Source organism: Mycena indigotica (genome assembly GCF_014461135.1).
Source record: "Mycena indigotica strain 171206Taipei chromosome Unknown Mind.scaff0005, whole genome shotgun sequence".
NCBI lineage: Eukaryota > Fungi > Basidiomycota > Agaricomycetes > Agaricales > Mycenaceae > Mycena > Mycena indigotica.
The window spans coordinates 5,743,496-5,763,012 of NW_023503004.1; the positions used below are offsets into that span (position 1 = coordinate 5,743,496).

Here is a 19,517-nt window from a genome sequence, read left to right on the forward strand (position 1 = left end):
CCTGTGTCTGAATGCACCGCTCGTGTAGCATCTGCGATGCACTGGCGCCCGTGCCCAGCATGACGGCTCACGGGCCACTGGACAACCACCATAGCTCTCCTAAAACGACAACAGATGAGGCGGCGGAGTTGGCAAATGTGCCGCCTGCCATCAAGACTATTAAATAGAGTTAATGAGAGAAGACCACAAGTTAACGACACACCATGGGAGCACACAGCTGCCATGACACTGGTAGCAAAGGCAATGGCAGTTGGCTAAGGGGGGTCCAACGGGAGTTTGAAAGCAAATTTTTTTCCTTTGTTTGAAACAAAGAAATCTTTGTCTTTCTTTCCACTCCCGTTGGGTCTCCCATTAGCAAACTGCTGTTAGGTTTGCACCCAGTGTGACCAACACCTTGCTCCACACCTTTGTCAGTATACCCAGGCCCTATCGAACCATCAACACTTCATAGCATCACCAAAGATACAGGCTCATTGCAAGGCCTTGATCAATCATCAAGGTCAAATAAGGTCACATCAATCCTTCTTGCTTCCTGACCACCATCTTCCAATCATACCTCAAAGCTTTCTCCTGCACACAAGAGTGCAACCAGACTTCTATTGTGCTCTCAAGGCTGTCTCAAGGCTTGTGATTCTACCTCAAGGCACTGGCAAGGATTCTTATCTAGCATTTCCAGGGCCTTACACAGACATCAAAAACCTTTATCTAGCCTTGCCAACCTGTCTCAAGCCTTCTGGGGCCCTCTCAAGGCATGGTCTGAGCTGTGTTCTACCTTCTACGTGACTCAAAATGGTTTTTAGGCTCAATGAATCGCTCTGGCAACATTCAATGCTCATTCTGTCAAAAGTACTATAGGGAAGGCAAGTCTTATGACACTCACAGTGGAAAATGCGAAAAGAAGAAGGACTTTCTGGCAAAAGCTCAGGCGGAAGCAGCTGAGATGGAGGTAGAAGAGCGCCACGAGCGTGCTGCTGAGGCAGTTCAGGCTGAGGTTGCTGTACCAGAAGCAATAGAGGCACTCCAGGTGCGTGTTTTGAGTCGATTTCATGGTAGCTCAATACTCAGATTTTTATATAGCCACCACCCCCACCCCCACCAGTTCAATTTCGTGTCTCGGACGGTCGTCCTGAGCGCACAAACCGCCGCCTTCCCAAACGCTACATTCACCCACTTCCTGAGCTTCCGCCTGCGGCACTGCTCCCCCAGCCACTTCCTGAGCCACTGCCTATCCTTGATCCACCACAAATCAACACTCCAACCGCTCCGCGCTGGGTGGCTACTAAGCCAAACTGCTTTGGGGTGTACAAAGTGTATCCGCGACAGCCAACACATGACCCTGACCGTAAAAAAAACGGTTGGAGACCTCTGTCGGACATCAGAGCTTGAAGAAGCAGCACCAACAGAGCCTCAGCAGCCTTGGTATCACCCTTTCAGCAACGCGACACATGCCATGCTGATGAACTACCACCTGCTGGTGCCAAAAGGGTCTGAGGCAGGCAGCAACATGCTTTTCGACATGCTGCGCAATCCAGCAGGCGAATTCTGACAGGCAGACATTGGGGACTTCAGTGTTGCCAAGGGACATGCTGTCCTCGATAAAATTGCCTCAACACCTCCTGGCGAGCCTCCAAACGGCTGGAAAACTGGGTCTGTCACTCTCTCTATACCTCCTGGACGCAAATCCACCAAAGCCATGCTCGTAATAACCATCAATGACATCCTCTATCGACCGCTACTTGAAATCATCATGGAGGTCTTTTCTACATCCACTTTCTCTCGCCTCCATACCACCCCATTCTCTCTCCGCGTTGACCGAAATCACAACAAGGGCGACCCCGACCCATATTCTGCTGAATGTGAACTCAACAACTGCGGTCTTCCGCTCCTCCCCCCCAGTCACGACGAGCTGTATGGCGAGATGTATAGTGCCCAACGCACACTGGACTCATATCACAAGCTTCCTGCCTCTGAGAGCTTCCTACATTCCTCAATGTCATGGTGTTCATGTGCTCATGGGTGGCCAGGACATCCTTCTCAAACTTCGTTCTGCTGCCCGCCCGCCGGCTCGAGCCTGACCATCCTGCTGATCAAACCTACCAGCCCCACGAGCTGCTCGAAGTCCACTTCAAGGACAGCCGGATCTATACACATGCAACGATGAGACTGAATTACACAACATACGACTTACAGCGTGACCAGGACATGATAAGCCCCCGGACCCATCCTGACCTAATGCTTCTTTCAACCGATCCGAGCGACACCCATCCATATGAATATGCCCGGGTTGTCGCCATATGCCACGCAAATGTCAAGCTGCCAGCGACGACCGGTTACAAATCCCTCGAGTTCTTATTCATTCGCCGTTTTGAGCGCGACACGTGTGTTTGCTGCATCCCCCACAGGCCACGAAACCCTCGTCTCCACTTCGTCGACTACCGCAACCCAGACGCATTTGGGTTTATCGACCCAGCTGTTGTCGTTCGGGCCTCTTATGTCATCCCCGCATTTGCTTCAGGAACGACGACCAAATTCCTCCCGCCCTCGATTATCCGTCCCGATTCGGACAACGATGAAGACTATCACGCCTACTATGTGAACGGGCGTGGTCGATCGCGACATGTTCATGCATTTCCAGTGGGAAGCGATTGGACATCGGCATGTGTGGGAGGGTACAGTGGCGGGTGAGGATGATGATTGGGAGGACGAGCTGCGAACCCCTGCCAACCCGAATGAATGTCGAGTCGGACATGGAGGAAGCGAGTGCACAGCGACGAGCGCGAGCAGACGACACCAAAGACAGGGAGGAGACCGAACTTGATGAGTTCATGGAGTCAGATCAGGAAGATGAACAAGACAGTGGTGCAGTCGAAGAAGAAGGTGGCGAAGCAGGCACTGTTCTGGTTGGAGACGACGCAGAGTATGATGCAGGACGCAGAGTATGATGCAGCCGGGCTGGATCCATCGTAGAGTATCGATCGTAGAGTATCAAAAAAATCCATTGATTGCCTTTAATTCTGAGAGAAATGGTCAGCAGACGCCAATAAGCAGCAAGTAGCCTGATGTGCTTACCTCAACAAGAGTGGCGGGTGTGTTTGGTCAGCATGGTGCGGAGTCCGAGAGGCAGTGAGATCGCTGTCAGACAAGTTGGGTGGGCAGCAGGAGAGTTGGGTGGGCAGCAGGGTGTGGCAGAAGAGAGATACGAGTAGCGGCGGCCAGCTGGTGAAGAGAGAAAGAGAAGAAGGATGTACTTCGCTGGCACTGGTATTGATCTGTGATGCCCGGCGCGTCGCTGTGATGCCCGGCGCGTCGCGTCGCGTCACACCCATTCCTTCTTCTCTCTCGACCACGACCACCCCCCCCACGACTCGGTATCCTCTCCATGCCGCCTGGCGCCGCAGCTCATGGCCGCTCCCGCCTCCAGCTTGCCCTTGCGGACCTTTCCAACACCCAGCTCAGCAATGTCAATCTCATACGCGTCAAGCTGGGCTTTTTCGCGATGGACACCGACGGTAATACTGTCCGGCCTGCAGCGGCAAACGGAGATGGCGAAGAGGAGGAGGATGGACCACCGCGTAAGCGGGCAAAGACGACGAATGATGATTTCACGATATACGAGTGTGTCACCGTTTTTTGCGCGTCATTCCAGCTAAACTGACTTTTCAGCCCCGACAAAGATGTATTCACGCACATTATCTGCTCCGGGCACTTCTATCGTCTCGCAGTTCACGCCACCGACAGCTTCAAGAACACTGCTCTCCATGGCGCTACTGCAAAGTGGAGCTCTGCACGCGCCCTCTCGACACTTGTTCCAGACCGTCCGTGCGTGATGAGACTCGGCTATATAACTGTTGGCTTACTCTGCTTACAGTGCAGACAAGGCTGCTCACGAGCGCTATGTCACCAATTTCGCTGTCTGGTTCGACCACACAACAACCTTCAACGCCGAGCACGAACTGGAGCCCATCCTTCGCTTCATCTTCATCCACCAGGCAAAGGTCTGGTCCGCACTTGTCGATGTGGTATGTCTTGTCCTATTCATTTCCGAGCCCTGAGCTTTTCACTCCAGATCCATGACGCGTCGCAGACAGAACACGAGCAGAACACGAACAAGCTCAAGTGCCAATTCACGTACCTCGTTCCCGAACCAAGTCAAGGCCATAGTCTTCACCCTCCGCTTATTGAGAGCGATGAAAGCAAATCCAATCGTGGGTCAAATCATCCCGTCTGCCGCGCATACCTGCTACCACCATCCGAACACGCCAAGTTTCCGGAGTTGACATTTACAGCTGCTGATGCCATGTACGTCGAGTTTTTGGTTTGTCAAGGCTTCACACTCAATTATCTACAGTGCTGAATACTTGTACGCCGGATATCGCCTTACCTTGTCACGATGCTAAGTGAGCTGTTCAGTCTCGAAGCCCAACAGTATGTCATTTTCCTCTGTCGATTGCCGATGCTTCCCATATGCATAGAATCATCACCGACCTTGCGAATGGCAAATATCGCTACAGCAACGCCAAGTTTCCGTCCATCTTCTGGCGGGACTACTCAACGCTCCAACCTGGCAACACCCAGTAGGCAATGGCATGAGTAAACCCTTGGGTATCCAGAGCCTTACTCATACTCGTACCTGCACAGCCACCATACCCATACCCATGGGTAGGGGTATGAGTAGTCATGAGTATGGGTATGGGTTTTACTCATGGGTAACCTAGCTGGAGTATTAGAGTCAATCAAGGCTTAATACCGAGGCCATGCACCTTCAGTCGTCTCCTTGACAGCACCGCTCGGCGTCTTTGCAGCGTTGGCCGCACGACCTAGCTGGAGTATTAGAGTCAATCAAGGCTTAATACCAAGGCCACACACCTTCAGTTGTCTTCTTGACAGCCTTTCGACCCGCCGCTTCGCGAGGAGTGTCTGTGACCAGTTGTGGGACCGGATCTGGTGCAGCTTTGCGGGCGTGTTTCGGTTCAGAAGGTGTCGGGACAGTGGGTGATGTGTTGAGCGTTGTAGATGCCGCTGAATTGGCGGCTGTGGCACCCACCGAATGACATGAGATCAAGAGCTAAGATGGAGAGATCGATTGCACGTGGCGATCGATCTCAATTGTGGCATGCGGCGATCAATGGATATATCACATCTTATCTGATCTACCCATGGGTTATGCACCCATGGGTCGGCAGGTAGGAATTTTCCGATCTATACCCGTACCCGCGCGGGTAAAACCCGCGTACCCGCACGGGTATACCTTCACACTGGGGTTTCCCACAAAAACAGCGGCCCAAAGCAGGATTTATTTGTGAGAAAGTTGCTGCCAAAAATGGTCGCCCAATTGGACTCAAATCCAGTCCCCTGATGTGACTCGCAAATTACCAAATAAGGTAATTCCCGGTCACGTGCAGTCAAATCAGGGCGCTTATTTTTTCTGAAAATCAGCTCCGTTGTTTTGTACCCGCATTTGTTACAAATAAGTCCTCCTTCGGGGGCCGTTTTTTGGCGGAAACCCCGGAGTGCTTACCCGTGCCATTGCCTAACACCCGGGATGGTTTATTCCTGGGGTTTCCGGTTATTTGTGTGAGCTTGCAATGTTGATTCGATATTTGACGGCTGACCAACTCCAAGTTTGCAAGATTCCTCTGGATTGGAAAGCTCAAGTCACTTCAAGGTCTAACTGGCGATGACCCCATCCCCCCTCGCTGCAACGCTCGGGCGCCATCGCATATATAAATTCATGGCCCGCATGCTTGGATACACGTTCTTGTAAGGGCAACCCCGGAGGCCTGAGATCAAGGTCCTAGCAGGGGAGGATCCAAAGCATGAACATTGGTAAGCAAATACAAATGAAGCTGACCTAGCAGGGGAGGATCCAAAGAGAAGAAACTCTAAGGGTCCGCCTGCTAGGGAGCTGGCTATATACTGCTTGTCCGTAGCTGGGGCCGAAAGGGGGGTTTCCCTGACAGTTCTGTCAAGTGTGTGTTGACCTCCATTCCGTGTTCCCTACAGCTGATTACTGCGAGCTCCGGACCATGTTGCAGGACAGCCCGTGGAAGCGGAAAATTGGCGCATACAGCTATGACGAGCTGTTCAATGGTGTCATCAAGCTCTTGGAGACGAAGGACAAACCGGAGGTGGAAGCATGGGCCCAAGCAACGCTCGACGAGCTCACCGAGTTCGTGTCCTCTCCGGTCGAGTTTGTGCTGACCACTGATTAGCGCCATCTTCAACGGCAATGACCTGCAAAGCTTCGACCATGCCCTCCAGAACCTCTCAAACGCTGCTGATGACCTGCTCGCTGAGTTTATGTAGTATATTCCGGTAAGACATACCCTCCTTCCTGGTACGTGCTGATCTGGCAATTCACAGACATGCTTTTCTTTCAATCACAATGCTCAAGTAAGCTCATGTTTATCCATCGAGTCTGTTCACTCACCTATTATTTTGTGAGGTTTCTTATCTGCCGCTGCTGCTTTTCTCTGCATTGTTCTCCTGGTATGTTGTTCTTCATCTCAATTGCTTGCTTGCTGATGTATTAAAGCCATCACACTCTCTCGTCACTTACTCACCTGCATGTGCTTCTACTAATAGTATTGGAGTTAGAAATATAATTTGTATTATAATATTTGTGGGAGCATTTGTGAAGGTATTGAGGCTTTGGGATCTGTCTGCAAGGTTCTTGCAAGGCTTCCACAAGTCCCCTACAAGGGCCATAGGAGTAAATGAGGCTGTCAAGGAATCAGAGCATTTAAAGGAATCTCATGCTTGCAAGGTGCTCAAGGCCCCAAGGCAATTGCAAGGATGAGAGTCCCATAAATGCAAACATGGCCTTGGAGTGCTTGCAGGCACCTTTATGAGCCTTGTGAATTTTAAACGTCACCTGGAATCTGTTCAGAAGCCCTTTGAGCCATTTCCAGTCCCTTGGGGCACTTCCAAGGACCTCTTAAGGGCCTGGAAATGAGTGTACAGTTCTCGTGATGACTACTGCAGAGATGAAGCATCACGCACCTCGTGTCTGGGAAGCCCGGCCGGTCTGCCACCTTGGGCGGAAGTACACCACATCCACTGTGCCGTTCTCGACAAATGCACTCTCCGCCATCTAGCTCATGCGATCTCTGGGCTCCATGGCAAACGTGAAGTCTGCACTGTGAGGCTTAGAGACATTGCTGAGGATAGTGTCAGTAATGCGGCGGCTGAGGAAGGTGGTACCCACATTTGGATGCCACCGTTGTTTGGCAGCATTTAACTGCTCTTCCAAAAAAGGCAATCACTAATAAATGCCACATAAGTCCCAGTATGTAACTTTTTTTAAGTTGGGAATGCCTCATTGAGGTAACATATATAACTTTATACTATCATAGTTAGTTCCAGTCAAATCCACCAAGAAATACAGTGTAAATATCAATTAACTATCTATAAATCAACTATCTATATAGATTGAATGACTGTATGATCTTGCATAGATAGTGTTGAATTCACCTGCTATACTGGAGTATTGTGAATGTGATGCTAGGTTTGTAAGTATAAGAGTAGGTAATAGTGCTGGCCAAATATGATTATATTATTTTATGGGCAGAATATATTATAGTCATATCATATTCAGAGCTCCAACACAATAATATACTTGTAGTATAGTATAATCATATTCAGCAGCAAAATATGAATATGAAATGAATATATTCAACTATAATCTAGTCTGCGTATCTCTTCGTATATTTGATATATTTACTGCTAGAAAAAGATTCAAAACATAAGATACATGCTGGATTGTCAGGGCAACTTCCTATTAGGCCTCTCTAATTCCAACCTTGGCTATATAGGACTCTCAAGATACAATCAGGGACATTGTCACTAGCATTAGGTTGGCCTGTAGACACTTGATCAGGGGTTCTACACTATGTTTAATATGGTCAACCCAAAGTGATCACTCCTGACACTTGTTCCTAATAGGTGTAATGTATGAATCACCATAGATAATAGATAATATGTGACATTTATTATAAGTAAGGCTAACTCAGACTAAGATTAGTACTATGACTGAGTACATGGACTAAGAAAATAGCTGTGATCATCCACCTTACTATATTTGAATATTCTGTGACTATAATATAGTATAGTCATAATATAATATAATATAGTCATAATATAATATAATATATTCCAACATAATCATATTCAAGTGATCCACCAAGGGCATAATATATTCATAATATTCTGAATATATTCAATATTTAATCAACTATAATATAATTCTGGCCAGCACTAGTAGGTAATATATTGTTTCATATTATGATTTTAATTTTTTCACATGGCTACTACAGCTCTGTCATATGAGGACAACATTGTCTTGGGTGTCTCACTCCGTTCGCTTAGATCACACAAAGAGGCTCGGGAGAGAGTCAAACTAGGTAGGCATTTGTTATTCATGGGCTAGGAGGAATCAGGCACAGCCTGCTCCTGGGCACGACGCTGAGGTCGGAGGATGAACCCCAGGTCGCTACAAATATCTACCTATCATTGTTAGTGTATGAAGAAAAGGAGAGGGTGGGTGGGCTGAAGCTGGTCGTTGGTGTCGTGTAGTTGATGCGGTGTGTCAGGAAGAGACAGGTATGACAGGGTGACGGTCACACCTGCATCACTTCACTCCACCCAAAACAGCGCACTTCTTCCGACGCGCCTTCAGAAGTGCTTCATAATGGCTACTACAGCTCTGTCATATGAGGACAACATTGATGATCTCAGTTAAAGTTACTGAAAAAGATTAGAGCTGCCAGAAGCCACCAAGGCTACATATGGATTGATATACTTAGTCACCAAAACAGTCAATCAACAGATATTGCGTAGATCAGGAGGACACCTGCAAAGTTTGTCATAAATTTTATTGCGCTACTGAAAATGTGCAGAAAAATCAAAAAACGCGAAAATTGTTACAATAAGTAGCGGGGAATATTTCCCCAAAGTGACTACCATAGGGTGGCGGCGGTGGACGCACGATGACAGCGCTGCCAGTGGAGCGTGCTACAGACTGTGGGAGAGATTCAGCTCTTGGTCGGGGTCCCTCTCATGCATATCTGTACTTGTCGCGGCATCTCCCACGTCGTTTGACGCAACGGCTTCGACAAGGGTGAGTGGCGAAGTCCATGATTATGTCAGATTAAGTACTTCGCCGCGCACCCACCGCTGTGACGGGCGCGGCAGCGTGACAGAGGTGCGCAAGGGGGGTTCATCATTCGAATCACGGATATAGGGTCAGAAAGTTTTTTTCCGACCCTCTGGGCCCCCCCCCCCCCCTCCTGCCCTATATAGTAATATATTCTCACGATCAGCATCATGTGACCACTGATGCGATCAAAAGGTGGCATAAAAAATTCAATCTTTGGAAAACTTTTTTTTGAAATTTTTTTATGGATGGGTATGTGTATAGGTATAGGTATGTATGTACCTGAAACCTTTAAACACCCATGGAAGGCCATATCGAGTCATGAGTATGCTCACCTGCCTGATGATGACCAGGTCACACCATGATCACACCTTGGGCTTTCCAAGCTTATAGGCCTGGAAGTTGATGTATATAATTAATTTACAAGTATGAGGGCTGAGAACTATAGAAATTGAAGTATATGGACTGTATTTTTGATGTCCCTATCCCTATATAAGCCTGAAATCTTTCATATATAAAAAAGATTTTTTTTACCCCCCAGGGACCCCCACCCTATGTGCCCGATAAGGATCTTGAACCCCCTTGGAGGTGGCGGCGATGACGCGGCGGTGCGGTGGGTAGGTGCGCGGCGGTACACGGCGAAATATATGATCCCGCAAGAAAGGACTTGACATTCCCTCAGGCGAGTCCTGTTCCATTGTCTAACGCTCCGCACAGCGTTATTTGTTTCCCGACAGCCCACCGCCATGCGTACCGCTCTCGCCATTTCCGTTATTTCCGCCGTCATCATGATTCATGGCCACAGCCGCTGAACCCGTGCCCAGCTCGGAGGCCAAGTCCCGACATTAATATTGCGGCTCGAGCGCCCGACGGACGCCACCCTCCAAAGAGCTCCAATCAAGCCTGTGAACAACCCTGCAAGTCTCAGAGTGTAAACGGCTCGGAGGGGAGGGTCTATTTATTACTTGTATTGTTGATATCTAAACTAGCCATATTACCTAGGCCTTGCTCCGCGGGCCTTGTCCCCCCTCCCCGCGGCCGTGTCCGTGTCCGTGTCCAGCGTCCTCCGTGCATCTCTGCGAACAGCAAACACGAGGAGCACGAAGACGCATGCGCCAGCAAGTGCCATGACCTGCCAGTGAACCGTGTCGTCAACATCAAGACGACAAGGGAAAGCATGAGACTGAGAGACGCACACCGCTGAAGACCGCAGCGCGCCACCAGCGGTAGCCGTCCGTCAGGAGCGCGCCGCTGATTGGCGGCGCAACGAGCCCACCGAGGGCAACAACGGCGAAGAAGATGCCCATGTCACGTGCAGTCAAATCAGGGCGCTTATTTTTTCTGAAAATCAGCTCCGTTGTTTTGTACCCGCATTTGTTACAAATAAGTCCTCCTTCGGGGGCCGTTTTTTGGCGGAAACCCCGGAGTGCTTACCCGTGCCATTGCCTAACACCCGGGATGGTTTATTCCTGGGGTTTCCGGTTATTTGTGTGAGCTTGCAATGTTGATTCGATATTTGACGGCTGACCAACTCCAAGTTTGCAAGATTCCTCTGGATTGGAAAGCTCAAGTCACTTCAAGGTCTAACTGGCGATGACCCCATCCCCCCTCGCTGCAACGCTCGGCGCCATCGCATATATAAATTCACGGCCCGCATGCTTGGATACACGTTCTTGTAAGGGCAACCCCGGAGGCCTGAGATCAAGGTCCTAGCAGGGGAGGATCCAAAGCATGAACATTGGTAAGCAAATACAAATGAAGCTGACCTAGCAGGGGAGGATCCAAAGAGAAGAAACTCTAAGGGTCCGCCTGCTAGGGAGCTGGCTATATACTGCTTGTCCGTAGCTGGGGCCGAAAGGGGGGGTTTCCCTGACAGTTCTGTCAAGTGTGTGTTGACCTCCATTCCGTGTTCCCTACAGCTGATTACTGCGAGCTCCGGACCATGTTGCAGGACAGCCCGTGGAAGCGGAAAATTGGCGCATACAGCTATGACGAGCTGTTCAATGGTGTCATCAAGCTCTTGGAGACGAAGGACAAACCGGAGGTGGAAGCATGGGCCCAAGCAACGCTCGACGAGCTCACCGAGTTCGTGTCCTCTCCGGTCGAGTTTGTGCTGACCACTGATTAGCGCCATCTTCAACGGCAATGACCTGCAAAGCTTCGACCATGCCCTCCAGAACCTCTCAAACGCTGCTGATGACCTGCTCGCTGAGTTTATGTAGTATATTCCGGTAAGACATACCCTCCTTCCTGGTACGTGCTGATCTGGCAATTCACAGACATGCTTTTCTTTCAATCACAATGCTCAAGTAAGCTCATGTTTATCCATCGAGTCTGTTCACTCACCTATTATTTTGTGAGGTTTCTTATCTGCCGCTGCTGCTTTTCTCTGCATTGTTCTCCTGGTATGTTGTTCTTCATCTCAATTGCTTGCTTGCTGATGTATTAAAGCCATCACACTCTCTCGTCACTTACTCACCTGCATGTGCTTCTACTAATAGTATTGGAGTTAGAAATATAATTTGTATTATAATATTTGTGGGAGCATTTGTGAAGGTATTGAGGCTTTGGGATCTGTCTGCAAGGTTCTTGCAAGGCTTCCACAAGTCCCCTACAAGGGCCATAGGAGTAAATGAGGCTGTCAAGGAATCAGAGCATTTAAAGGAATCTCATGCTTGCAAGGTGCTCAAGGCCCCAAGGCAATTGCAAGGATGAGAGTCCCATAAATGCAAACATGGCCTTGGAGTGCTTGCAGGCACCTTTATGAGCCTTGTGAATTTTAAACGTCACCTGGAATCTGTTCAGAAGCCCTTTGAGCCATTTCCAGTCCCTTGGGGCACTTCCAAGGACCTCTTAAGGGCCTGGAAATGAGTGTACAGTTCTCGTGATGACTACTGCAGAGATGAAGCATCACGCACCTCGTGTCTGGGAAGCCCGGCCGGTCTGCCACCTTGGGCGGAAGTACACCACATCCACTGTGCCGTTCTCGACAAATGCACTCTCCGCCATCTAGCTCATGCGATCTCTGGGCTCCATGGCAAACGTGAAGTCTGCACTGTGAGGCTTAGAGACATTGCTGAGGATAGTGTCAGTAATCGGGCGGCTGAGGAAGGTGGTACCCACATTTGGATGCCACCGTTGTTTGGCAGCATTTAACTGCTCTTCCAAAAAAGGCAATCACTAATAAATGCCACATAAGTCCCAGTATGTAACTTTTTTTTAAGTTGGGAATGCCTCATTGAGGTAACATATATAACTTTATACTATCATAGTTAGTTCCAGTCAAATCCACCAAGAAATACAGTGTAAATATCAATTAACTATCTATAAATCAACTATCTATATAGATTGAATGACTGTATGATCTTGCATAGATAGTGTTGAATTCACCTGCTATACTGGAGTATTGTGAATGTGATGCTAGGTTTGTAAGTATAAGAGTAGGTAATAGTGCTGGCCAAATATGATTATATTATTTTATGGGCAGAATATATTATAGTCATATCATATTCAGAGCTCCAACACAATAATATACTTGTAGTATAGTATAATCATATTCAGCAGCAAAATATGAATATGAAATGAATATATTCAACTATAATCTAGTCTGCGTATCTCTTCGTATATTTGATATATTTACTGCTAGAAAAAGATTCAAAACATAAGATACATGCTGGATTGTCAGGGCAACTTCCTATTAGGCCTCTCTAATTCCAACCTTGGCTATATAGGACTCTCAAGATACAATCAGGGACATTGTCACTAGCATTAGGTTGGCCTGTAGACACTTGATCAGGGGTTCTACACTATGTTTAATATGGTCAACCCAAAGTGATCACTCCTGACACTTGTTCCTAATAGGTGTAATGTATGAATCACCATAGATAATAGATAATATGTGACATTTATTATAAGTAAGGCTAACTCAGACTAAGATTAGTACTATGACTGAGTACATGGACTAAGAAAATAGCTGTGATCATCCACCTTACTATATTTGAATATTCTGTGACTATAATATAGTATAGTCATAATATAATATAATATAGTCATAATATAATATAATATATTCCAACATAATCATATTCAAGTGATCCACCAAGGGCATAATATATTCATAATATTCTGAATATATTCAATATTTAATCAACTATAATATAATTCTGGCCAGCACTAGTAGGTAATATATTGTTTCATATTATGATTTTAATTTTTTCACATGGCTACTACAGCTCTGTCATATGAGGACAACATTGTCTTGGGTGTCTCACTCCGTTCGCTTAGATCACACAAAGAGGCTCGGGAGAGAGTCAAACTAGGTAGGCATTTGTTATTCATGGGCTAGGAGGAATCAGGCACAGCCTGCTCCTGGGCACGACGCTGAGGTCGGAGGATGAACCCCAGGTCGCTACAAATATCTACCTATCATTGTTAGTGTATGAAGAAAAGGAGAGGGTGGGTGGGCTGAAGCTGGTCGTTGGTGTCGTGTAGTTGATGCGGTGTGTCAGGAAGAGACAGGTATGACAGGGTGACGGTCACACCTGCATCACTTCACTCCACCCAAGACAGCGCACTTCTTCCGACGCGCCTTCAGAAGTGCTTCATAATGGCTACTACAGCTCTGTCATATGAGGACAACATTGATGATCTCAGTTAAAGTTACTGAAAAAGATTAGAGCTGCCAGAAGCCACCAAGGCTACATATGGATTGATATACTTAGTCACCAAAACAGTCAATCAACAGATATTGCGTAGATCAGGAGGACACCTGCAAAGTTTGTCATAAATTTTATTGCGCTACTGAAAATGTGCAGAAAAATCGCGCAAAACGCGAAAATTGTTACAATAAGTAGCGGGGGAATATTTCCCCAAAGTGACTACCATAGGGTGGCGGCGGTGGACGCACGATGACAGCGCTGCCAGTGGAGCGTGCTACAGACTGTGGGAGAGATTCAGCTCTTGGTCGGGGTCCCTCTCATGCATATCTGTACTTGTCGCGGCATCTCCCACGTCGTTTGACGCAACGGCTTCGACAAGGGTGAGTGGCGAAGTCCATGATTATGTCAGATTAAGTACTTCGCCGCGCACCCACCGCTGTGACGGGCGCGGCAGCGTGACAGAGGTGCGCAAGGGGGGTTCATCATTCGAATCACGGATATAGGGTCAGAAAGTTTTTTTCCGACCCTCTGGGCCCCCCCCCCTCCCCCCTCCTGCCCTATATAGTAATATATTCTCACGATCAGCATCATGTGACCACTGATGCGATCAAAAGGTGGCATAAAAAATTCAATCTTTGGAAAACTTTTTTTTTGAAATTTTTTTATGGATGGGTATGTGTATAGGTATAGGTATGTATGTACCTGAAACCTTTAAACACCCATGGAAGGCCATATCGAGTCATGAGTATGCTCACCTGCCTGATGATGACCAGGTCACACCATGATCACACCTTGGGCTTTCCAAGCTTATAGGCCTGGAAGTTGATGTATATAATTAATTTACAAGTATGAGGGCTGAGAACTATAGAAATTGAAGTATATGGACTGTATTTTTGATGTCCCTATCCCTATATAAGCCTGAAATCTTTCATATATAAAAAGTTTTTTTTACCCCCCAGGGACCCCCCCACCCTATGTGCCCGATAAGGATCTTGAACCCCCCTTGGAGGTGCGCGGCGATGACGCGGCGGTGCGCGGTAGGTGCGCGGCGGTACACGGCGAAATATATGATCCCGCAAGAAAGGACTTGACATTCCCTCAGGCGAGTCCTGTTCCATTGTCTAACGCTCCGCACAGCGTTATTTGTTTCCCGACAGCCCACCGCCATGCGTACCGCTCTCGCCATTTCCGTTATTTCCGCCGTCATCATGATTCATGGCCACAGCCGCTGAACCCGTGCCCAGCTCGGAGGCCAAGTCCCGACATTAATATTGCGGCTCGAGCGCCCGACGGACGCCACCCTCCAAAGAGCTCCAATCAAGCCTGTGAACAACCCTGCAAGTCTCAGAGTGTAAACGGCTCGGAGGGGAGGGTCTATTTATTACTTGTATTGTTGATATCTAAACTAGCCATATTACCTAGGCCTTGCTCCGCGCGGGCCTTGTCCCCCCCTCCCGCGCGGCCGTGTCCGTGTCCGTGTCCAGCGTCCTCCGTGCATCTCTGCGAACAGCAAACACGAGGAGCACGAAGACGCATGCGCCAGCAAGTGCCATGACCTGCCAGTGAACCGTGTCGTCAACATCAAGACGACAAGGGAAAGCATGAGACTGAGAGACGCACACCGCTGAAGACCGCAGCGCGCCACCAGCGGTAGCCGTCCGTCAGGAGCGCGCCGCTGATTGGCGGCGCAACGAGCCCACCGAGGGCAACAACGGCGAAGAAGATGCCCATGTCACGTGCAGTCAAATCAGGGCGCTTATTTTTTCTGAAAATCAGCTCCGTTGTTTTGTACCCGCATTTGTTACAAATAAGTCCTCCTTCGGGGGCCGTTTTTTGGCGGAAACCCCGGAGTGCTTACCTGTGCCATTGCCTAACACCCCGGGATGGTTTATTCCTGGGGTTTCCGGTTATTTGTGTGAGCTTGCAATGTTGATTCGATATTTGACGGCTGACCAACTCCAAGTTTGCAAGATTCCTCTGGATTGGAAAGCTCAAGTCACTTCAAGGTCTAACTGGCGATGACCCCATCCCCCTCGCTGCAACGCTCGGCGCCATCGCATATATAAATTCACGGCCCGCATGCTTGGATACACGTTCTTGTAAGGGCAACCCCGGAGGCCTGAGATCAAGGTCCTAGCAGGGGAGGATCCAAAGCATGAACATTGGTAAGCAAATACAAATGAAGCTGACCTAGCAGGGGAGGATCCAAAGAGAAGAAACTCTAAGGGTCCGCCTGCTAGGGAGCTGGCTATATACTGCTTGTCCGTAGCTGGGGCCGAAAGGGGGGTTTCCCTGACAGTTCTGTCAAGTGTGTGTTGACCTCCATTCCGTGTTCCCTACAGCTGATTACTGCGAGCTCCGGACCATGTTGCAGGACAGCCCGTGGAAGCGGAAAATTGGCGCATACAGCTATGACGAGCTGTTCAATGGTGTCATCAAGCTCTTGGAGACGAAGGACAAACCGGAGGTGGAAGCATGGGCCCAAGCAACGCTCGACGAGCTCACCGAGTTCGTGTCCTCTCCGGTCGAGTTTGTGCTGACCACTGATTAGCGCCATCTTCAACGGCAATGACCTGCAAAGCTTCGACCATGCCCTCCAGAACCTCTCAAACGCTGCTGATGACCTGCTCGCTGAGTTTATGTAGTATATTCCGGTAAGACATACCCTCCTTCCTGGTACGTGCTGATCTGGCAATTCACAGACATGCTTTTCTTTCAATCACAATGCTCAAGTAAGCTCATGTTTATCCATCGAGTCTGTTCACTCACCTATTATTTTGTGAGGTTTCTTATCTGCCGCTGCTGCTTTTCTCTGCATTGTTCTCCTGGTATGTTGTTCTTCATCTCAATTGCTTGCTTGCTGATGTATTAAAGCCATCACACTCTCTCGTCACTTACTCACCTGCATGTGCTTCTACTAATAGTATTGGAGTTAGAAATATAATTTGTATTATAATATTTGTGGGAGCATTTGTGAAGGTATTGAGGCTTTGGGATCTGTCTGCAAGGTTCTTGCAAGGCTTCCACAAGTCCCCTACAAGGGCCATAGGAGTAAATGAGGCTGTCAAGGAATCAGAGCATTTAAAGGAATCTCATGCTTGCAAGGTGCTCAAGGCCCCAAGGCAATTGCAAGGATGAGAGTCCCATAAATGCAAACATGGCCTTGGAGTGCTTGCAGGCACCTTTATGAGCCTTGTGAATTTTAAACGTCACCTGGCGCGTGCCACGCCCATTGGTCGGCTTGGCACGCCCGTTTGTCGGCTTGGCACGCCCGACAAATGGGCGTGGGCTTCCCAATATTCCAAGTCCTCCCGACATTACAAGGCGTGGCCGGTCAATCGTTGACCGCCGACCACCAACACTTGGCCCGCGCAGCCACCAGAGTGACTATCACTGGCGGGTGGCCGAGTCCACATCGCCCGGCCACGCCGGCTGGTCCGCCACACACCCCTTCAGTCCGGTCAGTGCGCCGAATCGTGTCCGGCACGGTGTACTGTTGAGCCACAGCCCATTTCAGGCTGTCTTGAAGCTATTCAGCTCCAATATGGGGCGGCGCAGTGCCAAAATTGCTGCACTGCGGCTTGCCGCGGACCGGACGCCGGTTGGCGCTTGGCGGGGATCGGCCGGCCCAGGGGTGCCAGCAAACTCTTCTGGCGTCGCCGGCCAACGGTTGAGCGACGACTCCGATATGGACCTAAGTCGAACTCGGCAACATACAGGCCTTATCCTCGTCAACGTGGTCCTTGCCAAGAGCGCTTGGCATCGCGGCGGACGATGATCGGCGGAGTTTGATGGATTTCACGGCGTAGGCATATGCAGTATCGAGCGGGGGTTAGCCATCGCATGGCCGTCAAGCAAATCCAATCCTCGCCTTGGTGCCCGACATGAGGCCCAAAGAAGTCCCCACGCCCGCCCACGCCACGCCCACGCCATCACGGGCGTGCACGCCCGTTGGCGCAGGCCCACGCCGTTTGGCCACGCCCATGTGCGAAGTCTCCGGAGCCTGGGGACCAAAGTGCTGAGTATCATCCAACCTCTGAGACGAAAACATACCCTAGTTCGCCCATGTCCTTCGTCAAAAACGCGACGAGCGGCGGGCTGAGGGTGATGTCTGTCTGCATCAGCCTCCAGCAGGAGATGTAGCAGAGGAATAGGACGCACATAGCCCTGCACACAGCCCATAGAGGACACCGATAATGACGAAGCTCGCGACACTTTTGAGTGCAATCATCGCGAAGATCAAGATGCTGGCGCAAAACGCGGCGCCGGTGACTAGGTAAACGATGCCGAACGGGCCCAGGTGCGGGAGCAGCACGCCGGGCGAGAGACGGCCGAGCACAGACGCAGAGTTCATAATGACGAGCTTGCGAATTGTTACACAAAATACCCAGCGAAAGGCACGGTGTGGCGCACCGCATAGAACGCGAAGCCCTCATCGATGCCATGCTTGACCGCATTGAGCTGGAAGTAGAAGATGGGGAAGTTGGGCCCCATCGTGAACAGCGTCATCCTCCAAACCGCATCAGAAGAGAGAAATCCAACTCGCGACAGCAGACATACCCTATCGTGGCGAGAACAAACACCCTGTCCCCAGAGAACCGCCTGACCGACGCCCACAGCGGCGCCTACTCGCGCGGGGGCGGCAAGCGCGAGCGCATCAGTAGACATGCGATGAGCACCATTCCTGAGACGAGCCCCGCACTCGCGCGAACGGCGACAGCAAACCCCCGCGTCTTCAGCAGATTGTTGAGGAGAATGGGGTGTATGACTGCTCCGAGGGAGGACCCGCTCGCGACAATTGTCAGTGCAAGTGCGCGTCTGCGCTGGAAGTAGTGAGAGACGACAGAAACGGATGGGACATAGACGATGCCCGCGCCGACGGCGACCCCGACGCCTTGTGCGAGGAATATCTGGTAGAGCTGTTGCGGCCTGCAGAGCGAGAGCATGAAGAGACTAAAGCATTGGAGGAGACAGCCGCCATAAAGGAGGTGGTAGCTGGTAATGCGTCAGATTACTAGCGAAGAGGATGGAGCGGACACACAAGTAGCCGCAGTCGAACAGCCGTCCAGATACCAATCCACCAAAGACGATTAAAAAAGCATTGACACTGCCAATCCACCTAGAATTTCAAATCAATGAAGGCAGAGAATAGGACAGGACAAGACGGACGCGATGGTCGATGGCGAGCGTGTGGAGAGATAATCTCGGGTATAGAAATCTGAGAAAAAGCATGAGTGAGAACGAAGAATGAGAGACAAAAGACAACGCGCCTTGATAGACGCCAAACGACGTCATGTACCCAAAGCCCACAAACTGGATGCACCACCTATCGCCAAGTCAGTGGCCCTCCCAAACGCGCAACACTTCAGCACGCACGCTCCGCCCACAGTCGCCCACGCACGGGCACCGCCCTCAGGAAACGCCACTGCTGCCATATCTTCAAGACCACTAAGACCACTGCCCGATGTCGAAGCTTTTATACCTCGCCCAGCCACCGTAAGCCATTTACGCTGCCTGACGCGCGCTGGCGTGGCTCCGAATGCATTCCCCCGCAGCCGCGGCGGCCATCACGAGCGACGCTGGCCCATGCACGGATGCGCGCCCGAGCACGTGTGAGCGTCAGCAGCTGGTCGTCAGCGAGCGCCGGTCGGAGGCCGACTCGGAAACCAGGCGGAACGGGAGGAGTGCGCGATGCACCCACCCGT

General features: G+C 49.9%; 4 protein-coding genes across 4 annotated transcripts; 1 reads left to right on the forward strand and 3 right to left on the reverse strand.

Moving 5' to 3' along the window:
• Nucleotides 1–940: 940 nt before the first annotated feature.
• Nucleotides 941–2,685, forward strand: MIND_00654600 (uncharacterized protein; the record flags this gene model as incomplete). Its single annotated transcript, XM_037363273.1, has 4 exons — nt 941–1,024; nt 1,078–1,308; nt 1,550–1,908; nt 2,025–2,685. 4 exons carry the CDS (start codon nt 941–943, stop codon nt 2,683–2,685), a joined length of 1,335 nt encoding a protein of 444 aa, XP_037221194.1.
• A 7,463-nt stretch (nt 2,686–10,148) lies between these two features.
• On the reverse strand, nt 10,149–10,461 carry MIND_00654700 (MFS general substrate transporter; the record flags this gene model as incomplete). The annotated part of the gene is made up of 2 exons (XM_037363274.1): nt 10,149–10,286; nt 10,351–10,461. 2 exons carry the CDS (start codon nt 10,459–10,461, stop codon nt 10,149–10,151), a joined length of 249 nt encoding a protein of 82 aa, XP_037221195.1.
• A 4,769-nt stretch (nt 10,462–15,230) lies between these two features.
• Nucleotides 15,231–15,543, reverse strand: MIND_00654800 (MFS general substrate transporter; the record flags this gene model as incomplete). The annotated part of the gene is made up of 2 exons (XM_037363275.1): nt 15,231–15,368; nt 15,433–15,543. 2 exons carry the CDS (start codon nt 15,541–15,543, stop codon nt 15,231–15,233), a joined length of 249 nt encoding a protein of 82 aa, XP_037221196.1.
• A 2,294-nt stretch (nt 15,544–17,837) lies between these two features.
• MIND_00654900 (MFS general substrate transporter) lies at nt 17,838–19,247 on the reverse strand (the record flags this gene model as incomplete). The annotated part of the gene is made up of 8 exons (XM_037363276.1): nt 17,838–17,923; nt 17,974–18,175; nt 18,226–18,322; nt 18,373–18,396; nt 18,442–18,807; nt 18,854–18,931; nt 18,982–19,030; nt 19,214–19,247. The coding sequence occupies 8 exons, from the start codon at nt 19,245–19,247 to the stop codon at nt 17,838–17,840; spliced, it is 936 nt and encodes a 311-aa protein (XP_037221197.1).
• Between the last annotated feature and the right edge of the window lie 270 nt (nt 19,248–19,517).